This window comes from Lithobates pipiens, unplaced genomic scaffold (genome assembly GCF_037356315.1).
Source record: "Lithobates pipiens isolate NorthernLeopardFrog02 unplaced genomic scaffold, aLitPip1_a1.2 Scaffold_23, whole genome shotgun sequence".
Lineage (NCBI taxonomy): Eukaryota > Metazoa > Chordata > Amphibia > Anura > Ranidae > Lithobates > Lithobates pipiens.
In genome coordinates this window covers 40,527,244-40,552,127 of record NW_027507785.1, presented here as the reverse complement: position 1 = coordinate 40,552,127, position 24,884 = coordinate 40,527,244, and the positions used below count along the sequence as shown (strand labels likewise).

The following is a 24,884-nucleotide window of genomic DNA, read 5'->3' as shown; positions in this document are numbered from 1 at the left end:
TTCCGATCGTTATTACGGTGCTTTCGGCAGCCAATTCCAAATTTTCGGATGACAAAAGCTGGATGTACAGACTATACATTTTTTTGTTGGATGTGAACACAACGTCCGATTTTCCTATAATTAGTACGGTTGTCGAACAGAAAAAATCGTAACAGCAAGACTACGCATGCTCAGAAACGAAAGAATACATATAAAACTATTCAACACATGACGTCACTTCAGTTGTGTTCTGTCATACTAGAATTTTCGTATGGTGAGTAACCTCTTCACCTTCGACATGAGACTAGCACGCAAAAAAAAAAACGGACGGAAATTTGTCCGATACTCTGATTGTGTGTATGAGGCTTTACGCAATGCAGGAAACTCACATGATTCGCTGCTTTTCTCCTATCGCACTCCAAAGCAATCACAGGGGGAATAAAAAGGGTCCTGCACCATTTTGGTGCAGATGCAATGTGATTTGAGCCCTACAAAATGTATGGCTCGGAATCGCACTGCAAAGACATCGAATGCAATGTGCACAGGAATGATATAAGATGCCTGTGCGAATCATATGCAGGTATTTTGCATGCACCAGTGTAAACCAAACGCAGCTCTTATTAACCCCTCCCCCCCCCCCTTTTCCCCTCCGCTATCTTTTTTTAATTTATTTTTTAAATGGCAATTGTTTTTTTTTTTTTTTCTATTTTCTGTGTGTATTACACAAAATACACACACTAAAAAACAAACAAACAAACAATTATTTTAATTTCAAAATAATATTGCCATACTTTGTACCATAAAGTAAATTTTAGCTTTATTACAAGTGAGACACGTTAGAGAATACTGATTACAGTAATATTAGATGTTTTAAAACAAGAACTGGTCAGGTTAATCAAAATATATATTTATTTTTTTATTTGTTTTTTTAAATCTAAAAAAATAAATAAAAAAATTGGCAGGACTTTATTGAAAACGAAATCCTCGCTTGCCATGTGTTGTACCAGAAACATGATGGTAGCATCATTATAAACTGGAAATATTATCATTGGCATCAAAGTGACATTGCCCTGCCCTGAGGAAAAGTGATATCATCTCTTAACACGTCTGCTAATGGCAATTATTGATTGGCTGCATCATCATGACTCAGAATTTGCAAAGCTATTAGCTTGAATTAAATCTCACCCCAATAATGCATTGTATTTAGATAACATCATAGATTTGTGTAGTTAGTTTGAACTGGCAGATAATTCTCTATCACACATATTAAATACAGATGCACCATAGCATTGTACAAAGATTGCAAAAGAGCAAAATTCTTCAACAATTGATTTATTGAAGGATTCAACACACATGGATACTCCCCTCGCTGAAAGTGAATGTCCCCTGACGGCATTTCTGTCCTGATCAGCACCATGTTTTATTATTGCATATAATTCATATAAGGTGATGTCAGGGCCCATGAAATGCATCCTGCCAGTGCCAATTAAATGCAGCCTGATCAGCACCAATTAAATGCAGCCTGATCAGTGCCCCTTAAATGCAGCCAGCTCAGTGCCAATGAAATGCAGCCTGACCTGTGCCCATGAAATGCATCCTTACACGTGCCAATGAAATGCAGCCTGACCTGTGCCAATTAAATTCAGCCTCACCAGTGCCCGTGAAATGCAGCCTTACCAGTCACATGAAATGCAGCCTGACCTGTGCCCATGAAATACAGTCTTACCAGTGCCCATGACATGCAGCCTTACCAGTGCCCATGACATGCAGCCTTACCAGTGCCCATGAAATGCAGCCTGACCAGTCCCATGAAATGCAGCCTTACATTTGCCTATGAAATGCAGCCTTGCCAGTGCCCATGAAATGCAGCCTTGCCAGTGCCTATGAAATGCAGCCTGACCTGTGCCCATGAAATTCAGCCTGACCTGTGCCCATGAAATGCAGCCTTACCAGTACCCAGGGCCTTCTTTAATATTGATTGGACCCTGGGCAAAACTTTTCTTGGTCCCCCCCCGCATGCAGTTTTGCTCTACACCTGCTCTGAGACATACGATAAATAACAGCTAGACTCAAAATCAGTTTACTGAATCAGATCAGGCAGCTATTGCGATTGGTTGCCAGAGGTTACAGTGTATCATTACCGCTCACTGACTGGTTGCTAGAGGTTACAGCACACAATATGGCTCACTCATTAGTTGCTAGAGGTTACAGCACATGATTTCTGCTTGTTGATTGGTTGCTAGAGATTACTGTGGCTATGACCTCATGGGGGCATGATATACATATCAATGCTGCTGGCTTCCGCTATTTACATATGAATGCTGCCACTATTTACATATCAATACCGGTAATTTTCATGCAAACACAGGGTCTGCAGGTGAGTCATCTGTACACAACAATAAGGCAGAGCTGAGCAGCATTAGAAGCAGCACTTCACACTCAAGGGGCAAGGGAATTTAATCCAGGATAGTTGGCAAGTATGAGGCAGCTGCTTTGGGCCCCACAACAATGAGAGGGCCCAGGGCAGCTGCCCCTTTTGCCCTGCCTTAAAAATGGCCCTGCCAGTACCCATGAAATGCAGCCTGACCTTTGCCTATGAAATGCAGCCTTACCAGTCCCATGAAATGCAGCCTGACCTGTGCCCATGAAATGCAGCCTGACCTGTGCCCATATGCCAGGTCAAAGATTTAAATATCCCGGCGCCCACTGTAGCAAGCTCCCGTCCCCTATGATATACATCACACTGATTCAAGGTATCATTGGGTCAGTGTTCCATCTATCTAGGAGGCAGGAATTGGAGACCACTATCTAGTCCCCCCAAACTCATCACATCTAAAGACAATGGGTCATCCTATATCGAGGGAGAGCCGGTTAAATATAAAATAAACGGACCTGGGGAGCACAATGGTCCAAACCTTGATCTGGTTGGAGAGTATATCCTTCTGGACTCTACATTTATCCAGTTAACAATAACCAGAGGGTGAAACATATATTAAATCTGTGCTCCACCTCAAAATAAAGTGTTCCACCACCAGAAGAAATGGCTGCTCATCTGAAATACAGGCTTTAAAGGCCTTAAAATTGGACATAGGTCACTCCATCCATCGTATTCCCCCCAAATGATCTTAAGACTGGATTGTGAAGTAGCAGGTTCCAGTTAAATCTTCCTATATACACTATATTACCAAAATTATTAGGACGCCTGCCTTTACACGCACATGAACTTTAATGGCATCTGAGTCTTAGTCCGTAGGGTTCAATATTGAGTGGGTCCACCCTTTGCAGCTATAAAAGCTCCAACTCTTCTGGGAAGGTTGTCCACCACAAGGTTTAGGAGTGTGTCTATTGGAATGTTTGACCATTTTCCCGAAGAGCATTTGTGAGGTCAGGCATAGATGCTGGATGAGAAGGCTTGGCTTGCAGTCTCCATTTTAATTCATCCCAAAGATGTTCTGTCTGAGGTCAGGACTCAAGCCAGTCAAGTTCCTCCACCCCAAACTCGCTCATCCATGTCTTTATGGACCTTGCTTTGTGCACTGGTCATGTCATGTTGGAACAGAAAAGGGCCATCCCAAACTGTTCCCACAAAGATGGGAGCATAAAATTGTGAAAAATGTCTTGGTTTGCTGACATCTTCAGTGTTCCCTTCACTGGAACTAGGGGATCAAGCCCAACCCCACACCACAATCCCCCCTCCACAAAGCAAGGTCCATAAAGGCATTGATGAGTGTGTTTGTGGTGGAGGAACTTGACTGGCCTGCACAGAGTCCTGACCTCACCCAATAGAACACCTTTGGGATGAATTAGAGCAGAGACTGCGAGCCAGGCCTTCTCATCCATATCAGTGCCTAACCTCATAAATGTTCTTCTGGAATAATGGTCAAACATTCCCATAGGCACACTCCTAAACCTTTTAGACAGCCTTCCCCATTTTTGTAAATATTTTATTATGTTATAGCTGCAGATCATGGGCCAACTCAATATTGGACCCTACGGGCTAAGGCAGGGATGCCATTAAAGTTCATGTGCATGTAAATGCAGATGTCCCAATACTTTTGGTAATATAGTGTAGTAGCAGCAGGTTACCTTTAAATACCTGGCAACAGACATGCAAACTTGTGTTCTACATGGGGTCACCCAAGGGAAACAAAAGGAAGCCCCCAATCGTGTAAAACTGAAAACTTTTTTTAAAAGTAAAAACATACTCATATTAAGAAATGTAATCACCAGCATTAATGTAATGCACTTCCATTTTTTTGCCTCAGTCTGGAAGTGACATGGCTTGGCTCCGCCCTACACATTACGCCACCAACCCACGTGGCTTCTTCAGGATGAATGAAATATGTATGCAGATATGCATACAGCAATAACAACCTAACAGCGGTTCTAATACTGCAGCAGTTATAGTAAGAAAAATAACTATACAGTACCATCAATTAGGCTATCATTGAGAGAATGGGGCAGAATAAAATGGTGTGCTGGGAAATTTGCTATTTGCATTTTAATTTCAGTTTTTTTTGTGTAAAGAACATTGTTTAAAGAGGACCTTTACTCACTTCTGTGATGCAATGTTCCTAAGCTCTCACTGGTGTCTTCCAGGTTTGGAGTCTTTGGCCAACTTGATTGTCCACAAAACAACAGCAAAGAGATGAGCGGACTGACCTAACGCAATACCATAACACAATTTTACTAAATAATTAAAACAAGTGATATACTCACAAACTCGAAGAAGAGGGCTTTCCCCTCGAAACGCATGAGAGGTTTCTGATATTGGCATCAATAGAGCACTGTGATCCTGGAGGAAGTCTCACTTACATTTCACGTTATGTTCATTTATGTCATGCATTTGTGAATATTTCACTTGTTTTAATTATTTAATACAATTGTGTTATAGTAATGTGCCAGATCAGTGTGCTCTCTCTTAATTGTTGTTTTGTAGTGCATTTGAAAGGATACCCACAGTCCTGAGGGGGGCCGCAAGACACATTTCTGCTATACCTATAAGCCGGATAAGTAGAAAGTCCAACAAGCCTTAAAGCACCACACTCCAGCCCTGGATGTTATTCTTTAACTTGATTGTCCAGACATGGGTGGGCAGACACGACGACTCCCGCACATGAGTATATAGGCTCATTTACGCTTGCTTCAACTTCAACACACATTAAAGAGCCTACCGCTTCAACATGCTTTTTTTAAATGTGTTTTTGGTTCTTCTGTGATGCTTTGATGATGCTTCAGTGGTGCTTTTTTGAAGCTTCAATGAAGCTTGGGAGATGCCCTGTGTGTGTGGATGTCTCATACCTACAATACCTCCAAAACAAAGCAAAGCTGAATCAAAGCCTCTCAAAAGCTGCAGGTGCTTCAAGCGAGCTTTGCCATATACTTCTATGGAAGCTTTGAAGCACCACTTAAACGACATGGAATATAATTTTTGAAGCAAAGGAAAGCAAATGCAAAGTGTAAACAGGACTGTAAGCTAACTATTTTTAGTAGTGACAGGAGCTTTGACTGGCATTCAGAGAGCTTTACAAAAGGGTATCCGAAACCATGTTTTTTTAACCAAGTGTAAACGAGCCCTAACACACATTAAAGAGCCTACCGCTTCAACATGCTTTTTTGATGTACTTTTGATGCTTCGGTGATGCCTCAGTGGGGCTTCGATGATGCTTCAGTGGTGCTTTTTTGAAGCTTCAATGAAGCTTGGCAGATGCCCTGTGTGTGTGCTGATATCTCATACCTGCAATTTCTCCAAAGCAAAGCTAAATCTGAATTAAAGCCTCTCAACAGCTGCAGGTGTTTCAAGTGAGAGTTGTCATAGACTTCTATGGAGGCTTTGAAGCACCACTGAATCGACAAGGTGGAGCTTCAATAAATGTAACTAAATTTAAACTTACTGTAAAAAGATAATAAGACTATAAGATAAGATTATAATACAATGCTAGTTAACCATTTAAGGACTGCCTCGCGCCGATATACGTCGGCAGATTGGGACGGCTGAGCACAAGCACGTACAGGTATGTTGCCCTTTAAGAGCCCAGCCGTGGGTCGCGTGCGCACCGCTGGCAGCACGCTCGCGACCAGGTCCTGAGCTCCGTGACCTTGACCGCGGGACCCGCGGACCCCATCGCCGCCGGTGTCCCACGATTGGTTCACAGAGCTGAAGAACGGGGAGAGGTAAGTGTAAATAAACCTCTCCCTGTGCTTCCTAGTGAGCTTGTCACTGATCGTCTGTTCCCTGTCATAGGGAACGACGATCAGTGACGTCACACACCAAGCCACGCCCCCTAAAGTAAAAAACCACACTTTAGGTCACACTTAACCGCTTCACTGGCCCCTAGTGTTGACCCCTTCACTGCCAGTGACATTTTTACAGTAATCAATGCATTTTTAATGCCAATGGTCCCAAAAATGTGTCAAAATTGTCCGACGTGTTCGCCATAATGTTGCAGTCACAATAAAAATCGCTGATCGCCGCCATTACTAGTAAAAAAAAAATTATTAATAAAAATGCCATAAAACTATCCCATATTTTGTAGATGCTATAACTTTTGCGCAAACCAATCAATAAATGCTTATTGCGATTTTTTTTTGATTGTTTTTTGATTTTTTTTACCAAAAATATGTAGAAGAATACGTATCGGCTGAAACTCAGGAAAAAAAAATTATATATTTTTTGGGGTTATTTATTATAGCAAAAAGTTTAAAATATTGAATTTTTTTTTCAAAACTGTCACTCTATTTTTGTTTAAATATAAAAAAATAAAAACCACAGAGGTGATCAAATGCCACCAAAAGAAAGCTCTATTTGTGGGAAAAAAAGGACGCCAATTTTGTTTGGGAGCCATGTCGCACGACCGCGCAATTGTCAGTTAAAGCGACGCAGTGCCTAATCACAAAAAGGGGCCTGGTCCTTTGGATGCAAAATGGTCCGGGGCTTAAGTGGTTAATTTTTGTTAAAGTTATGTCTAATGTAAAATTATCAAATAAAGGTAAATTTATTTTCTATCATTTACAGTATATATTCATTGTGATTTGTTGTTTTATAGGATGAAAACAGAACTGAGCTATAGGACCAAGTGTCTTCAAATTCCCATGAGAGAAAATATAACACCTGGAGATTCTAGTCCCTGTGTTGGGTCATGTTACGCTATGGAAATTCTAGAGAGTTTAAACATCTCGAGGAAGAATGGGCTGTTCACCGATCTAACACTACAAGTAGAAGGTCAGAAATTCCCCTGCCACCGAGTCATCCTGTCTACCAAAAGTGCCTATTTTAAGGCCATGTTCACCAGCAACCTCAAAGAAAGTCATCTTGGCACGGTCAACCTTCCTGAAGTTTCAGCTACATACATGGCTCTAGTTTTGGACTTCATGTACGAAGGAAGAATTACAATTCAAGAAGAAAATGTTCAGGAGATCCTCTGGATGTCAGACTTCCTTGACATCAGCAGTTTACGAAACCTCTGCGTGAAATTTCTTGAATGCCAACTTGACCCTTTGAACTGTGTAGGGATAAAGAAGATTGCAGACACATTATCCATTCCTTCTTTGTCTGATAAAACCAAGAAGATGATGTTGGAAAGGTTTACAGAAGTTTCCATGCAGGAGGAATTCTTGGACTCAAGCAAAGAGGAATTCATCGAGTATATATCCAGAGATGACTTGGTGGTGCTCAAGGAGGAGGTGGTCTTGGAAGCCGTCTTGAGATGGGCCCAGAAAAATGAAACAGGGGGAAAGGTACCAAAGGATCTTTTAGAACATGTCAGATTGCCCATGCTGGACCCTGCTTATTTTCTGGAGAAGTTGAAAATGGACAAAATCATCCAAGATTCCCCAGAGTGTTTCCCTTTATTTCATGAAGCTCAGATGTACCATATTCTTGGTGACACTGACAATTCAATTAGGATGAGGCCAAGAAGGTAATAATCTATTGTTTACTTGTTTTGGCTATAGGTTATGTCATTAGTAGGGATGAGCAGAGCGGAGTGGTTTTGGTGAAATGGATTTTGCCATTAGTAGAACTTAAATTTTGCTTAGAGTAAGGGAGGATTATAACCCATCAGTTTATTTTTTGTCATCTGTGTCCCATTGGGGAGATATCCCTTCACTTCCTGTGCCATAGCTAAGACAGGAAGTAAGAGGAATTCCCTGAAAATTTAGATAATCCCTAAGGGCCACCAAAACTAGTATACTAGAACGGTTTTCCCCATTATTACTTTTCTGGGGACAACCCAACATTTGGGACTTTCTTTTGCTTTCACTTTCAATCATAATGACAAACAGGATACATAGAGAGGATAATTACAGTGCCTTGCGAAAGTATTCAGCCCCCTTGAACTTTTCAACCTTTTGCCACATTTCAGGCTTCAAACATAAAGATATACAATTTTTATTTTTTGTGAAGAATCACCAACAAGTGCGACACAATTGTGAAGTGGAACGAAATCTATTGGATATTTTAAACTTTTTTAGCAAATAAAAAATTGAAAAGTGGTGCGTGCAAAATTATTCGGCCCCTTTACTTTCAGTGCAGCAAACTCACTCCAGAAGTTCAGCGAGGATCTCTGAATGATCCAATGTTGTCCTAAATGACTGATGGTGATAAATAGAATCCACCTGTGTGTAATCAAGTCTCTGTATAAATGCACCTGCTCTGTGATAGTCTCAGGGTTCTGTTGAAAACGCAGAGAGCATCATGAAGACCAAGGAACACACCAGGCAGGTCCATAATACTGTTGTGGAGAAGTTTAAAGCCGGATTTGGATAAAAAAAGATTTCCCAAGCTTTAAACATCCCAAGGAGCACTTTGCAAGCGATCATTTTGAAATGGAAGGAGTATCAGACCACTGCAAATCTACCAAGACCTGGCCGTCCCTCTAAACTTTCAGCTCAGACAAGGAGAAGACTGATCAGAGATGCAGCCAAGAGGCCCATAATCACTCTGGATGAACTGCAGAGAACTACAGCTGAGGTGGGAGAGTCTGTCCATAGGACAACAATCAGTACACTGCACAAATCTGGCCTTTATGGAAGAGTGGCAAAAAGAAAGCCGTTTCTCAAAGATATCCATAAAAAGTCTCGTCTAAAGTTTGCCACAAGCCACCTGGGAGACACACCAAACATGTGGAAGAAGGTGCTCTGGTCAGATGAAACCAAAATCCAACTTTTTGCCTACAATGCAAAACGATATGTTTGGCGTAAAAGCAACACAGCTCATCACCCTCAACACACCATCCCCACTGTCAAACATGGTGGTGGCAGCATCATGGTTTGGGCCTGCTTTTCTTCAGCAGGGACAGGGAAGATGGTTAAAATTGAGGGGAAGATGGATGCAGCCAAATACAGGACCATTCTGGATGAAAACCTGTTGGAGTCTGCAAAAGACCTGAAACTGGGACGGAGATTTATCTTCCAACAAGACAACGATCCCAAACATACAGCAAAATCTACAAAGGAATGGTTCACAAATAAACGTATCCAGGTGTTAGAATGGCTAAGTCAAAGTCCAGACCTGAATCCAATCGAGAATCTGTGGAAAGAGCTGAAAACTGCTGTTTACAAACGTTCTCCATCCAACCTCACTGAGCTCGAGCTGTTTTGCAAGGAAGAATGGGAAAGAATTTCAGTCTCTCAATATGCAAAACTGATAGAGACATACCCCAAGCGACTTGCAGCTGTAATCGCAGCAAAAGGTGGCTCTACAAAGTATTAACGCAAGGGGGCCGAATAATTTTGCACGCCCCACTTTTCATTTTTTTATTAGTTAAAAAAGTTTCAAAAATCTAATAGATTTCGTTCCACTTCACAATTGTGTCCCACTTGTTGGTGATTCTTCACAAAAAATGTAAATTTTATATCTTTATGTTTTGAAGCCTGAAATGTGGCAAAAGGTTGAAAAGTTCAAGGGGGCCGAATACTTTCGCAAGGCACTGTATATCCCTAATGGGGACACAGACAGCAATAAAAACTGAGAGGTGTTCTAATCCCTTTCCATTCTGTCCAAAACTAAAAAAAAAAAAAAAAAAAAAAAAAAAAGTTTTGCCTTTAGTTTCTACTTCTCACACATTTTCACCACAAAAATAAATAAATAATAAAAATAAATAACTTCTCTGATTTACTTTTATTTTCTTATTTTGGTATTTTCTTTGTATGTAGGATAGCTTAAATTATTTAAGTTAGTATTTTTTTTTTTTTTTTTATCTATTTGGCATTTATGTATAGTTGTATTTATTTATTTATTTTTCTTTTTTTAGGGCCGGTTCACACTGCAGGCGAGGCGAGGCGACTCCGACTTGCCTCGCCGCGACCTGCCGCGACCTCAGCGGCAACTTGCAGATGACTTCTGTATAGAAGTCAATGCAAGTCGCCCCGAGGTCGCCCAGAAGTAGTACAGGAACCTTTTTTCTGAGTCGGAGCGACTCGAGTCGCTCCTCTCAGAACGGTTCCATTGTACAGAACGGGGGCGACTTGCGAGAGCGAGGCGAGGCGAGTCGTGTCGCCTCGCATCGCCCGCTGTGTGAACCGGCTCTTACTGTCTTATTTTTATTTCTGAAAAAAAAGAGCTAAAATAATAGGACTTCAGACAACAGTTCACGACAATGACAGGTGTTTTTAGGCTTAAGAACAGATCAAGGATAGTTGTAAGCAGCATTTGTAGCCTCCAGGAACCTGCCCATCTTAATTTTGCCCTTCCAACCTTTACTACATAACATTATGCCAACATTTTGAACTTTATGCCAAAATATAACTCTGAATTTTGCTCATGTTTATAATTTAGTCATAAGGTTCAGGTTTATGATGTGTTGGGATGTTTGTAAACTGACCCTGATTTTGAGCATTACTTGTAGGTGAGACGAACTTTGTTTTCCTATTGTCTAAGAAACGTACTAAAATGTTACTTTAGAATAAAACAACACAATGCAAATAATAATAATAATAATAATAATATTAATGAAAGGGACAAAAAGTATTTTTTGCATTCAATTTTTTTAGGTCATTTATGTGTTTTTAATTTTTTATTAGTGATCATGATGAACAATAAATACTCCAAAATATTAAATAAACTTACGCATTGTTGCACTTTATTTTGCTGTTTTTTTTGTGTGTTTTTTTTGTTTGTGGTTGAGTTTTTTGAGGTTTTGACAATTTCCATAGCCTCATAATTGTATATTGTGGAGCTTTATTGCCCATAAATTCTGTAAACTATGAGGTTTGCTGTACAAAATTGGTGAAAAGTTGACTTTAAAAGTTAATTGTGACCATATCTGATCTATATCTTGCCAGATTCATGGATTTGTCTGAAATGATTGTGGTGATTGGTGGCTGTGACAAGAAAGGGGCCTTAAAGTTACCATACATTGACAGCTATGACCCTAAGATGGGACAGTGGACGGGGCTCTCTGGACTCCCAGGATACATCAGATCAGAGATGGCCACCTGCGCATTGAGGAATAATATTTATATCTCAGGTATGAATTAACACATATGGGCACTTTTTGGTAATTTAATGTGTCTCTTTGTACAGTGGAGTTCTGAACCTTCAATGGAAGGTACAGCAATACCTTGGATTACGAGCATAATTTGTTCCAGAAGAATGCTTGTAATCCAAAGCACTTGTGTATCAAAGCCAGTTTCCCCATAGGAAATAATTGAAGCTCAGATAATCCGTTCCACAGCCACTGCTGGTCTATGCAGTACCGCATTTGGCCAGAGGTGCAGGGGCGCCGGAGACAATTGGAAACACTCAGAGACATTCGGAGGCACTCAGAAACACTCAGAGACATTCGGAGACACTTGGAAGCTAAAGTGTCTCCGAACGTCTCTGAGTATTTCCGAGTATCGCCAGTGCCCCCCACACCTCTGGCCAAATTCAGTACTGCACACCCCAGTGGCTTGAATCCTGCTCGTCTTGCGAGACAATGCACGCAAACCGAGTCAGAATAAAAAAAATAAAAAAAAATAAAACCGCTCGTATTGCGAAGCTCTCGTAAACTGCGTTACTTGCAATCTGAGGTTCCGCTGTATCTTTTACTCACAGAGGTAATAGTATATCTTCACAAAGTATCCCAAATAGTTCACAGTAAAAGAGTGCAGAGACCGCCAGCTGAAGTTAGGTTCAAATTTGTTTCTTTCTCTTTTAAAATAAATTTAAGACTTTATGTCCTTCTAGGACTATCCTGTCCTCAGGCTGACAACGCTGCTGTGCGTTTTCCATACAATACGAATAGTAATAGATTGTAAGCTCATAGGAGCAGCGCCCTCCTGACCCTCTTGTATTGAATTGTATTGTTGCTGTATTGTCTCCCTTTATATTGTAAAGCGCAAAGTGTTGGTGCTAAAGAAATAATGTTTAATGATAATAATAGTGTTGGAAGTGAAAGAATAACAGATCTACTTGTAGAATCAATAGGTTATAAAATATACAGGCACAGAAACTGCTGTGCTAATCCTATTGCCAGATTGAATCGTATGTGTCATTGTTTATTTTTCCCCGTAGTTACACGTGTAGTAAGGTTGTGGGTGCAACCATGAGAATGCATTCTGTAATTTTGTCACTAGGTGGCACTGTTATGACTTTCAAATTTTTATACAAACTTGTATTCATACAGTGGTAGTAAAAATCTATTTTTTGATGGTTGAGCCTTTTATTTTTATTTATTTTTTTACTGCAAAAGTTCTCATACCATTTTAATGCTCATAAGTTTACATACCCTGGCAGAATTTATGATTTCTTGGGCATTTTTTGGGGAATATGAACGATAACACCAAAACTTTCTTTCACTCATGGCTAGTGTTTGGCTGATGCCTTTTTTTTTTATATAATTAATCTTTTTACTCTTTTTAAATCTTAATGGCAACAGAAACTACTCAAATGACCCTGATCAAATTTGGGTAGTTTCTGTTGCCATTACGATTTAAAAAGAGTAAAAACAGTTGATTGATAATAAATGGCTTCAGCCAAACACTAACCATGAGTGAAAGAAAAGTTTTTGTGTTATCATTCATATTCTTTGAAAAATGGCCAAGAAATCATAAATTCTGCCGGGGTATGTAAACTTATGAGCACAAATGTAATATCCACAATGTAGTATCATTTATTTAGCGTCACCACTGCTGCAGAAAGAGGCTGACATTCGTTTTGTGAACAGTTATGACGCAATGGGGGTTATTTACTAAAGGAAAATCCACTTTGCAATGAAAGTGCACTTGGAAGTAAAGTTGCTGTAGATCTGAGGGGGACATGCAAGGAAAATAAAAAACAGCATTTTAGCTTGCACATGATTGGATGATAAAATCAGCAGAGCTTCCACTCATTTCAGATTTACCCCTTAAGCCGCGTACACACGGGCGGACTGTCTGGCCAACTAAGTCCGTCAGACAATCCGACGGACAGTCCGTCCTACTTTTGAATGAACGGACTTGACCACACACGATGAACAGACAGTCCGTTGAAAGCTTGCGCGATGACGTGTACAGCACGTACGACGGGACTAGAAATACGACGTCCTATACACAGCAATGCAACCTTCCGCCGTGTAAATCCTTTCTGAGCATGCGCCATACTTAGTCCGTCCAACTAGCCTACTCACGAGCGGACTGTCCGCTGAAACCAAAGTTGGACGGACAATATTACGGAAATTCCGAAATACTTAGTCCGCCAGACTGCACGCTGAAAAAGTCAGCTGAAGCCCACACACGAGCGGACTGTCCGCTGAAATGTGTTTCGGCGGACTAAGTTGGACAGACTGTCCGCCCGTGTGTACGCGGTTTTAGATTTAGAGCGACTGCACTTCCAAGTGCACTTTCAGTGCAAAGTGGATTTGCCTTTTGTAAATAACCCCCAATATTATACAAGATAAAAATGCAATCAGCGCAAAATTATATATATCTAAAGAGAATGCAGCTGGACACTTTTTTTTTTCACAACATCTATGTAAGTAGTAGAGCTGCGTGATTAATCATTAAGAATCATTATCGCGATTTTCTTCCCGTTGCGATCTTGACAAAGTATTTCCCGATGATTCTTTCTATGCAGAGAATTCTCTATGCTCTGCTACAGCCTCAAAAGAAAGGAAGAAAAAAAAAAAAAACGGGCAGTCTGCCAAAAAATCACAACATTCTTTAGCAGTGGAGAGTATAAACATTGTAACGATTTGTCCTTTAGATCAAAGGAATACACTTTGGTGTGTAAATGAGGGAAGTTTAACCACTTAACCCCCCTGACGGTCTTCCCGAGTCTGGCTCGGGGTGGAATTTTTATACCAAAAGCGGTATCCCCGAGCAAGACTCGGGACGGCATCGCTGGATCCAGGAGGAGGTTTACTTACCTTCTCCCTCGGATCCAGCGGTGTCTCCCCGCTGTACGAGCGAGCCGTGTCTCGCTCGATCTATCACGGACCCGATCTCCGTTCCCTGCGAGCGTTGCGACGCACGGGGACGGAGATCGGCGCCAAATTCAAAAAGTGAAACACACAGTATACATACAGTATATTGTAATCTTACAGATTACATTGCTGTATGTAAATATTTCACCTCCCCTTTGTCCCTAGTGGTCTGCCCAGTGTCCTGCATGCAGTTTTATATAATAAAAACTGTTCTTTCTGCCTGGAAACTGGAGATTGTCCATAGCAACCAAACTGTCACTTTACATCAAAAATGGTTTTAGACCAGCTAGAAAACAGCGATAATAAATTGGAATCACTCGCAGAATTGAGGGATAGCGATTTGTGGGGAGATCCGTCATCAAATACTGAAAAGTAATGACAGTGACAATTCTGCAACTGAGCAAATTTCAGTGTTTTTGATTTGCTTACATTATTGAATAATTTTTATTATTGTTATATTATTATTTGGTATAATTATTTATAGTTATTTATTATATTATAATTTATTATTTCATTTTTCAAACTTTATCATACCCGGGATGTCTGCTAGACTCTGGTTTGGACAGATTTAAGAGAGTTATTCCTAAGAATTACAGGACTACAATATAAAACGCCAAATTTTCATGCAAAATAATGGTACCGCTTTTAGCACCTAAAATCCGAAATAATCGTACCGCCAAGGAGGTTAAACACTAAACCTTTTTCTGACATTTGTTGGTTAAAATAATTTAAAATAATAAGTTAAAATATTTTTTTTGCTAGAAAATTACTTAGAACCCCCAAACATTATGTATGTATGTGTATATATATACCCCAAAAATAAGACCTAGCGTGATTGTCGATGATGCCTGCAATATAAGCCCTACCCCCCAAATAAGCCCTAGTTAAAGTCCTTGTAGGTCTTATTTTCAGGGTAGGGCTTATTTTCGGGGAAACAGGGTAGGGCTTATTTGGGAGATAGGGTTTATATTGCAGCCATCATGACAATCACACTAGGTCTTATTTTCGAGGAAACAGGGTGTGTGTGTATATATATATATACCTAGAGAATAAAATGGTGGTTATTGCAATATTTTATGTCATACTGTATTTGCGCAGCAGTTGTTCAAATGCATTTTTTTTGGGGGAAAAAATACACTTTAATGAATTAAAAGAAAACTAACCAGTAAAGTTAGCCCAATTTTATTTTTTTGTATAATGTGAAAGATTTTACACCACAGGAATCGTGATCTTTTTATTCTAAGCAAAAAAATAGTGATTATCATTTTGGCCAAAATCGTGCAGCTCTAGGAAGTACCAATAAACCAAAACAGTGCAGCGCAAGTAAGTGAATAAGCATGAGGTCCATAAATTGTGAATGGTGAACTACAGAGCCCAGGAAGGAGTGGAGAAGATGTTCCATGTGATGGAAAATAGTAGGAGCAACAGCTTCAGTGACAATCCCTCAACCTCCAAGGTAACCACTTCGCTCACCTCTGATAATGGACTCCTGACCTAAGAGGTGGTAAAAATCGCATTTCCCATCAAACTGGAATTCTAGAAATCCGGGAGGATATACCCAAGACAATATAAATAAAAAACGAATTAAGAGCTCTCCTTTTAAAAATAATCAGTGGTTTATTCAAATAAAACCTACGCACATTGAGCCGAATGGTACGAGCATGGCACTACTCAATCAAGATGGCAGTCGGTGACGTCAGACGAAGCTACTCCCAACACGTATGCGTTGCGTTCACAAGAACTATGTCAGCACATTTGGTGGGACATGCGATTTTGACTACCTGTTAGGTCAGGAGTGAATTATCAGAGGTGAGGGAAGCAATTACCCTGGAGGTGGAGGGATTGTCACTTGAAGCTGTTGCTCCTACTATCTTCTCTACTGCTTTCTGGAGTCTGTAGTTCACCATTGATGATTTATGGACTTCATGTTTATTAATTTACTTGCGCTGCATTGTTTTGGTTTAAAGTGATTGTAAACCCTTACAGACCACTTTTTGCTACAGGTAAGCCTATAATAAGTCTTACCTGTAGCTCCCCGCAGATATCTCCTAAACCTGAACGGTTTAGGTGATAACCCCTGTATTTGCATGTGCTAACGTCATCAGCACATGGGCACATATGCTTCAGTGAGTGTGGCATTACCGGTGGCTCCCGCGGACATGCACTGGAGTGACGTCATCGCGGCTCCGGCCAATCACAGCGCCAGAGCCACGATACCCAGAAGTAACTCCTTGGATTGATACCGCCGGCCGGTGCTGTGTACGGGCACTGCAGCGGGGGCTTCGATCTCAGGTGAGTATTACATAATGAGCTAGTATGCAATGCATTCTAGCTCATTATGCCTTTGTCTTTCAGGTGTTATTTTTATTTTATTTTTTTCAAAGTAGGTTTACAACCACTTTAATGACACAATATAAACCATCTGTATTCTGGCAGAGTCCCCAGATTGGTTGAATGATTCAGGTGTGGGGGTAAGGAGAGAAACTCACAATAATCTCCACTGCTTTGGAGTCCTCAAATGCATTATTATTATTATTATTATTATACAGGATTTATATAGTGCCAACAATTTACAATATAAAGTTTATTAGTAATAAACATGTTTTCTCTTATCTACTGTATATAATCTATACTAAAACTATAATTTAACGGAAAAAGGAAGGTTATATTTGGACAAAAAATAAATTTAAAAAAATCCAATTTTTTTGTTTATTTCTACAATACATACACAGCACTTAAAGCGTAACTTCAGTCATTTTTTCATCTTTCCATCTATTAAACCTTCTGCCCTTGTTGTTTTAACTTTGGAAAGTAAAACATTTTTTTTTTCTGCCAGTAAATACCTTATACAGCCTACTTCATGTTTCTTGTCTGTTGATTAGCCTAGGCGCATGACCTCATGCACAGATCTCTCTCTCACTATTGTAAGCGTTTGCCAAGAAGGGACGGGGAGGGTGAGTCATAAGAGGGCCAATGAAAGCTGCAGAGCTGGAGGTGTGACTCTGTGTGTCTGCGTAAATCCAGGAAGTCAACAGGCAGCAGCTTCAGCTGCCCACAGTTAAAATGGGTGCAGCCAGACTCAGTGGAGGGAGATTTCTGCAGCATATTTGGCCAATACAGAATCACAGTAGAGAGATAGAGAGAGAGAGAGATATAGAGAGAGATAGAGAGATAGATAGATGTGTGTGTATATATATATATATATATATATATATACATGTGTGTGTGTGTGTATATATATTTATATATATATGTATATGTATATGTATATATATATATATATATATATATATATATATATATATATATATATATATATATATAAAACTTTATTATGGATGTTTTTATTACAAATTATCAAATTATGTGAGCAGACTGCAATTCCTCTTTAAGCCTTGCAGCACTTGCTGTTCAAAAACCTGCCATGGCAGCATATGCATGGAGTTTAAATGTTCTCTTTATTCCATCATGAATTTCTTTTGGGTACTCTGGTTTCTTCCCACACATCAAAGACATTTTTGGTAGGATAATTGCCCCTAGTACTGTATGTCTATGTACAGTATATGAAATAGGGACCTTAGATTGTAAGCTGTGAAGATATAGTATGCAAAGCGCTACATAAATTGGTGGAGCTTTATAAATACCTGTTAATTAATCATATTAATTTGTGTTCTGTATTTTTGCTCCATTATACAGATGAAATCAATAGAAATGCATCATGTCAATGTGCACTAATGTGCTAGCCTGTTATTGGGCCTTATTAACTCACATTGCAATGCATTGACATGCATATGGTGCATTTTTATTTATTTCAAGGGAAAATGCATCAAGCAAAGACACGAAGGTGTGAATCCAGCGTACAAGTACAGAAAAAATGTTCCTGCCAGGAATACAGTGAGTTCCTAATTTTCCGTAGTGAGCTGACGTCGCTGCCTCTGCTGCAGTATAAGCCTATGCAGTGTTATCCATTGTACCTGAGTCCTCCCCTGCTGGAGTACAGAACACCTCCCCTCTTATATTACAGAGATGAGCAGAAGGAGACACGCTACGTAGCCTCCCCTCCCCCGTCCCCGAAAAAAAGAAAAAGAGGCTGACAACACTATTCAGGATTTAAGTGTAGCAGAGACAGCGTTGTCAGCTCACCTCCCCCTTATGTTACAGGGATGAGGTTGGGAGAGATGTTATGTAGTCCAGCAGAGGAGAACAAAGGCAGTGCTGACAAAACTGTCTGGGGTTTCATTGTAGCAGAGGCAGTGTTGTCAGTTCAAACAGGAAGGTATGAGCTCATTGAATATCTGGCAGAAGGTATTTTTTGTAATTCGTTTTTTTTTTTTTTTTAAAGCACAAACATGGAGCGTGAGTATTGCAGAGGTATAGGAGATCATTTATTTTTTTTAAATGTAAAAATGTAAAAAAATTTTTTAAATGTATCTGGACTACTACAGACAAAAAATGAATAATTGGTTTTAATACCTGTAGTTTTTTTTAATGTTATGTTAAATTCCAGGTGGTCATATAGACAGCCGGCATGTTTGGATGCTCAATGTCAACATCAACAGTTGGGTTAAAGTCGCCTCGCTGAACACAGGGAGATGGAGACACGGAATGGTGACACTGAAGGGACAGGTGTGTGCGGGAGGGTAACTACAAACAATAGACCAATAAATCTTCACTGGCCCCTCTGACTCGTCAGGATCCTATGGAATATCTGCAGCTTTTAGCGTGGACCAGTGCTGGTCTCCAACAGAACTTGTTCTGATTCTTCCAATGTGTCTGCTTAGAAAAAAAAATAATTATATAGAAGGAAAAATCACAGTTTATATGTACATATAAAAATCAACACACAGTGTAAAGAATAAATAATTGTGTGTAACTGTGTACATGGAGCTTAACAAGTTATCAATTCCATTTTGCAAGGGTACTTAAGGCACACTTAGCATTATGCTAGGCCTGCTTATGTTGTAGCCCACCCACCATACAAAAAACACTCAGTAAAAGAAATAAAAGAGAAGAGGAAAAGTAACAAAACATAAACACTCACCCTATATCTGGCTCACCGTTGGGCCCTCCATCTGTTACATCATCGGTGGCCACCCAGTAGCCAAACAGGAGCGATGTGGAACCCTTGAGTAGATGGGGTAGGGTAAAGGGATGGGGGGCAGAGCTGCATCAATGTTTAGAGACCTGCCAGAGCTGGAGGAGGTCACACTTGTTGGTAAGACCTCATTCACATGAATGTCAGAGACATAGTGAGAAGAGGTGGTTGACTTGCATTTTTTATCACCCCCCCAACCACCTACCAGGAATATGATATGAAGGGGAGAAGATAATAGTGAATCCCTGTGAGTCTACAAAAATACAATTTTATTTAATTGATTTTACATTTATGACAATATTAAAAAGTCCCCTAATAATATAAAATGCCTCTCTTCTTCTCCATAGATATACGCAGTTGGTGGCTTTGATGGTCAGAGTAGGTTGGCCACAATGGAACGGTACAGCTTGTTCACCAATACCTGGACTACTACCACACCCATGTTGGAAGCTGTGAGCTCTGCGGGGGTGGTCAGCTGTATGAAGAAGCTCTATGTCATTGGTGGAGCAGTAGATGATCATCAGTGCACAGACAAGGTAATCTACAGTTTTAATATTCAAATAGATTATGTAATGAAGTCAGTTATGTTTGAATGTTTATTGCAGGGTCTCTGAACCAGGGTTCCATGAAACCCAATAGTTCCTCCAGAGTTTACTAGGGGTTCTTTATGCAATGAGCAATCTTTACCTCTCACATAAGTTCCCACTGACACCACTGATCTTTTTCGCTATCTGTAAGAGGGTAATTCTTCCCAAAGACCATTGTGGTTTTGTATACTTTTCTATTTAGTATGGTGAGGACTGAAAAAAGTAAAGACATACCTGTATACATTCTTTTTTTTTTCAGTCAGTCAATATTTTTATGAATATTTAGTATTTTTGTTTTCAAAGAATGGGTGAAAGAGGCCTTCGCGCTGCTAAAAAAATATTGTATCCAAAAACAAGAATAAACAAGAATAATAAAAATAATGATCAAAATGAATAACAAGTCAATAAAAAGTGCTAATGGTGAATCAAAACCTGCTGCAATACCTAATCGTGTTCACAATACACTAAACAAAGATAAGTAAATAAATGGTGATCTTGCGCAGCCTACAACTACAGCTAACAATAAATGCTGAAGCCCCAAAAACTGGTAGAAAACTGCAAAAAATGATTTCAAATAGATAAATGGTTCAAGTCCATATGTTGATAGAAATTGAAGACTTCACCAGTATATATTCTCACTAAATCCAATAGAGAATGTGCATCCGGTAAGAAACGTGCTCACAGAACTCTCACCTCAAATCTGTGTATAAACAGCATCCAAATGATGTAGATAGCCATTAACCTTCCCCAAACTCTATTCCACAATCCTCCACTACGGCGTCTCCGTCTTTGTGTGCATCTCCTGGTATCTTACACCCGGTCCTTAAGCCCAGTAATGGACACAGTGTGTCTGACCCTGTATGCTCCGCTGGTGGTAAAAATCACAAAAGGAGGGGAAGGAAAAATGCCTCCAATAGTGTAGTAAGTTAAAAAACTTAAAATACTTTATTAAAGTGCTAAAGCTTGGACTCTTATATCAGCAACGATTTTTAAAAGCATATAGAATAAAAGCATAGCGTTGTTTCACCTTCTCACTTCACTTCCGGTATCCGGTCTGCGTCCACTTCTGGCCACTCCCTACGTGTTACGTCACACACGTGACTTCATCAGGGATACTGGATTGGCTGTTGTGAACTTCCTTATAAATAACAGAAACCAGAAGTGCTAGTGCAGCCATTTAATTGTTGTCCACTAAATCCATAATGGTGCGGCCATTTTTTTGGTTGTCTATATGTAAAACGTGAATAGCGACCATTTTCTCGTTGTTCAAAACCACTCGGAACTAATCTAACCACCAACCATTAATTAGTTGACTACAACAGAAACAAATATGGCACTTCCGCTGGGTTTAAGAAAAACCAAGGATCCTTACTAGAAAAAAAACGTATATATCTAAAATATAGAAAAAAATATATAAAACCGACTAAAATGATCGTAAATAAAAATTAACATGTTAAAACCATAACCATAAAATTGGGCAATAACTAGATGGGTCATACAATCTATAATTAAATATTTGTTAATATGACCTCACATACATGGAAAAAATGTAAAATATGTATACTGTATGTCAAATCTAATAGTTGCATACTGGAAATGAGGCAATAAAAAGGGTCAACAAATCTATACAGTAAAATCATTAAAAATTACTAATAAAACAATTGAGGTCAAACTTTACATTTAAACCTTCAGGTGTAAGAGTTCTCATAGTGTGTATCCATCTTCACTCTTTTTGACTCATGGATCTGATCTTATGGCTACCTCTCCATGACCTATTATAGCTTTCAATACCCCAGAGCTCCTGGCATGTCTGCCATGCTGATGAAAAAATAAACCAATGGGTGTTTTAACCTTTCCATACTACCAACACTAACTCAAAGAAATACGTCTATACACATTAAGAGATACTGTATTAGCATGTCCTCTGTATTTCCTTCCATCTTGCATTTTGTGGGAAAATTGTAATCCTTCAGCATTATGATAAAAGTTGTATATCTTGTCTTCCAGGTTCAGTGTTATGATCCTGTAGAGGATAAATGGACCTATAAGTCTCCAGCCCCATTCTGCAAGGACTGTATCAGTGCGGTTGAGCAAGATGGGATGATTTATGTTGTCGGAGGGTTAATGAGCACCATCTTCAAATACCAGCCAGAGTCAGATGTGTGGAGCGAGGCGGCTGCATTACCTGGTGTACTGGTGAGAACAGGCACAATGCAAGACAGACGCCACAACACTGGACTTAGAAATGTATAATAAAAAGTGCAAGAGAGGTGCCGCAAAGAAGGGACAGCTTTCCCTTGATCAGCATTATGTGTCACCATGGTGCAGACTGGCCACCTGCCTCATAACAACCATTGAAGATCTAGAGCCAGGACGCATGGTGTCCTGCCTGCACCATGGCAAATAATGATGCTGATGCCTCCTGCATTTAGGAGAGGACCGAGTGCATCTCTATCCAGACCTGCTCCACCTCCTGCCTTCTTCTATACTGCTGAAGTAAGGTAGGGCTCTGATGGGATAGGGGAGATTCTGTGATGGGGAACTCCAATGTGTTGGGTGGACCCTGATGTATGGGGTGGCATCTAATGGGAATGGTGTGGCTTCTGATGTGATTAGAGGTTTTTATAATGGGGGGGGGAGACTCTGATGTAAAAGGGGAACCTCTAGTGTAAAGGGGGGACCTCTGATATGATGGGGGAACCCCTGCTGTCCCAGGAGGCAGAGTGCATTTGGTATCACACCACCTGTGACAGGAGCAGGCGCTATACAGGAAGAATTGGCTCTGCTCTCTACTGCAGCCACTTGCTCCCTCTAGCGCCGACTGCATTCATACTGATGATCAGGGATGGTGGGTCGGGATCCTACGATCTGGGCTTGCCAACCCACCATCGCAGAGCAGGAGGTGGTGGGACACATCTGGTGGTTGGGCCCTGGTCTAGATGATGCCGAATGCCCTCCAGCCAGAAAATGAGCCTCTGTCTGACTTGCTGCAGCTTTGTAAGAAGCTCACAGTGTGCAGTGAAATCAGAGTAAGCCATTTCAGTACAGGAGAGGAGAATGGGCAACTGTGCAAGACTGAAAGTTGGAGTTCAGCTGTAATAAAACAATGTCTCTCTTGTTCTGCAGGAAAGCTGCGGGGTGACGGCCTGCGGAGGGAAGATCTATATTATGGGCGGTAGAGATGGGAACGGCGAAGGGACAGTGAAAATGTTTGTTTACGATCCAAGGACAAATATGGTTTCCGAGGGGCAGCCACTGCTACGCGGCATCAGTAACCACGGATGTGTCACAGTTCTGCGGAGACAGAGCATATGACTGAGCTGACCAATCACAGGAGAGGATTCAAAGAGAGAGTGGGTGCTAACAGAGGTCAAGAGGGACAGTCACCACTGGAGCGATCATGTTATTTTTGTTCTATGGACCAAGAAATGGACATCGTGAACACCGGGCTGGGCTAGGTGTAGACATATAGACTCAGAGTCATTATACATTAACAAATCAAGGCAAGGAACATGACAATGGAATGGGGACCTTTATAACATGTAATGCATTCTATTGCTACCCGGCTAATGGTGGCCATAGGTGACTTGATCCCAAGTGTATTAGCCTATTTTGGGGGTTATTGTAGGGGATGGTCACTTCTGCAGCAGTGTATTGCTCTGAGAAAATGCCCAGCTTGCTGAAAAATCTCAATGCCTCCTTACAGGTAGGGTAACCACGGCATGTGCTGCTTCAGTCCATTGAGTGAGCCAAACCAGAAACAACAGCAAGAACATCTCTTGGATTCAGGGAGAGATCTGCTTATCTTTGACAAGCCTTATTCACTGATACAAAGGGGTGTATCTATAAAAGTATTTGTTCTAAAAATTATTTGCTATTCATTCTTGAACATTCATTCTGTGTGAATGCAAAAACAAATGTGATTAGGTTATTTTTCTTTTCAGGTTGAATACTAGTTGTTTATACAAAATAGAGCTAATAAGGGAAAATACCCCATTATGGCCACTAGTTGGAGCCAACGATCATAATAAGCTGTCATGATGGAAAAGTCAGGAACAAACTATAAGAGGGTGTCAGGTCCTTGGCTGTTCCTCCATAGTAGGAAAAACGTCAAAAAAAAAGCTTGGCTATATTGAATTATTTCAACATTTGTTCATTAAAACGGAGTTCCGTTAATTCGGAAAGTGGAGGGCACTTCGCACATGCACAGTAGGGAACTGGCTGTGAAGCCAAAAGGCTTCACTGCCGGTAACCCTTACTACAAATGGCGGTGTCATCTTTAAAAGTCCCAACTAATCTAAGTAGGGCCTGTGGCCCCTTATTTATATATTTAATTGAAACTTTCTTTTGTTAACACTGCATGCTTGTCGTTGTTTTGTATATAGTGGATGAATTATTTAATTTAAAAAAAAATGTATGCACTTATGTTGTATTTGTGTTCAATAAAAGCCTTCAGTTTAACCATTTGCGTACAGGGCACTTACACCCCCTTCCTGCCCAGGCCATTTTTCAGTTTTCAGCGCTGTCACACTTTGAATGACAATTGCCCGGTCATGCTACACTGTACCCAGATGACATTTTTTATCATTTTCTTCACACAAATAGAGCTTTCTTTTGGTAGTATTTCTTTCGCTGCTGTTTTTTTATTTATTTATTTTTTATTAAAAAGACCAAAAAACTTGAAAAAAACTTTTTTTTACTTAGTTTCTGTCAGTAAATGTAAGTTTTCTCCTTCCCTGATGTGAGCTGATGAGGCGGCACTGATAGGCACTGATAGGCTGAACTGGTGGGCATTGATGAGTTGGCACTTATGGGCACTGATTAGGTGTCGCTGATGAG

General features: G+C 40.3%; 1 protein-coding gene across 1 annotated transcript in view; it reads left to right on the top strand.

Annotated features, from left to right (window-relative positions):
- The window catches only part of LOC143927396 (kelch-like protein 35), a 27,261-nt gene extending 2,755 nt beyond the window's left edge, over positions 1–24,506 (top strand). The window contains exons 2-7 of the mRNA XM_077451448.1: positions 7,026–7,898; positions 11,263–11,447; positions 18,871–18,989; positions 19,806–19,994; positions 22,053–22,241; positions 23,172–24,506. Of these exons, the coding sequence (XP_077307574.1) occupies positions 7,027–7,898; positions 11,263–11,447; positions 18,871–18,989; positions 19,806–19,994; positions 22,053–22,241; positions 23,172–23,360 (1,743 nt within the window). The 5' untranslated portion in view covers position 7,026 and the 3' untranslated portion in view covers positions 23,361–24,506. The remainder of the gene's footprint in view (positions 1–7,025; positions 7,899–11,262; positions 11,448–18,870; positions 18,990–19,805; positions 19,995–22,052; positions 22,242–23,171) is intronic.
- The last annotated feature ends 378 nt before the right edge of the window (positions 24,507–24,884 follow it).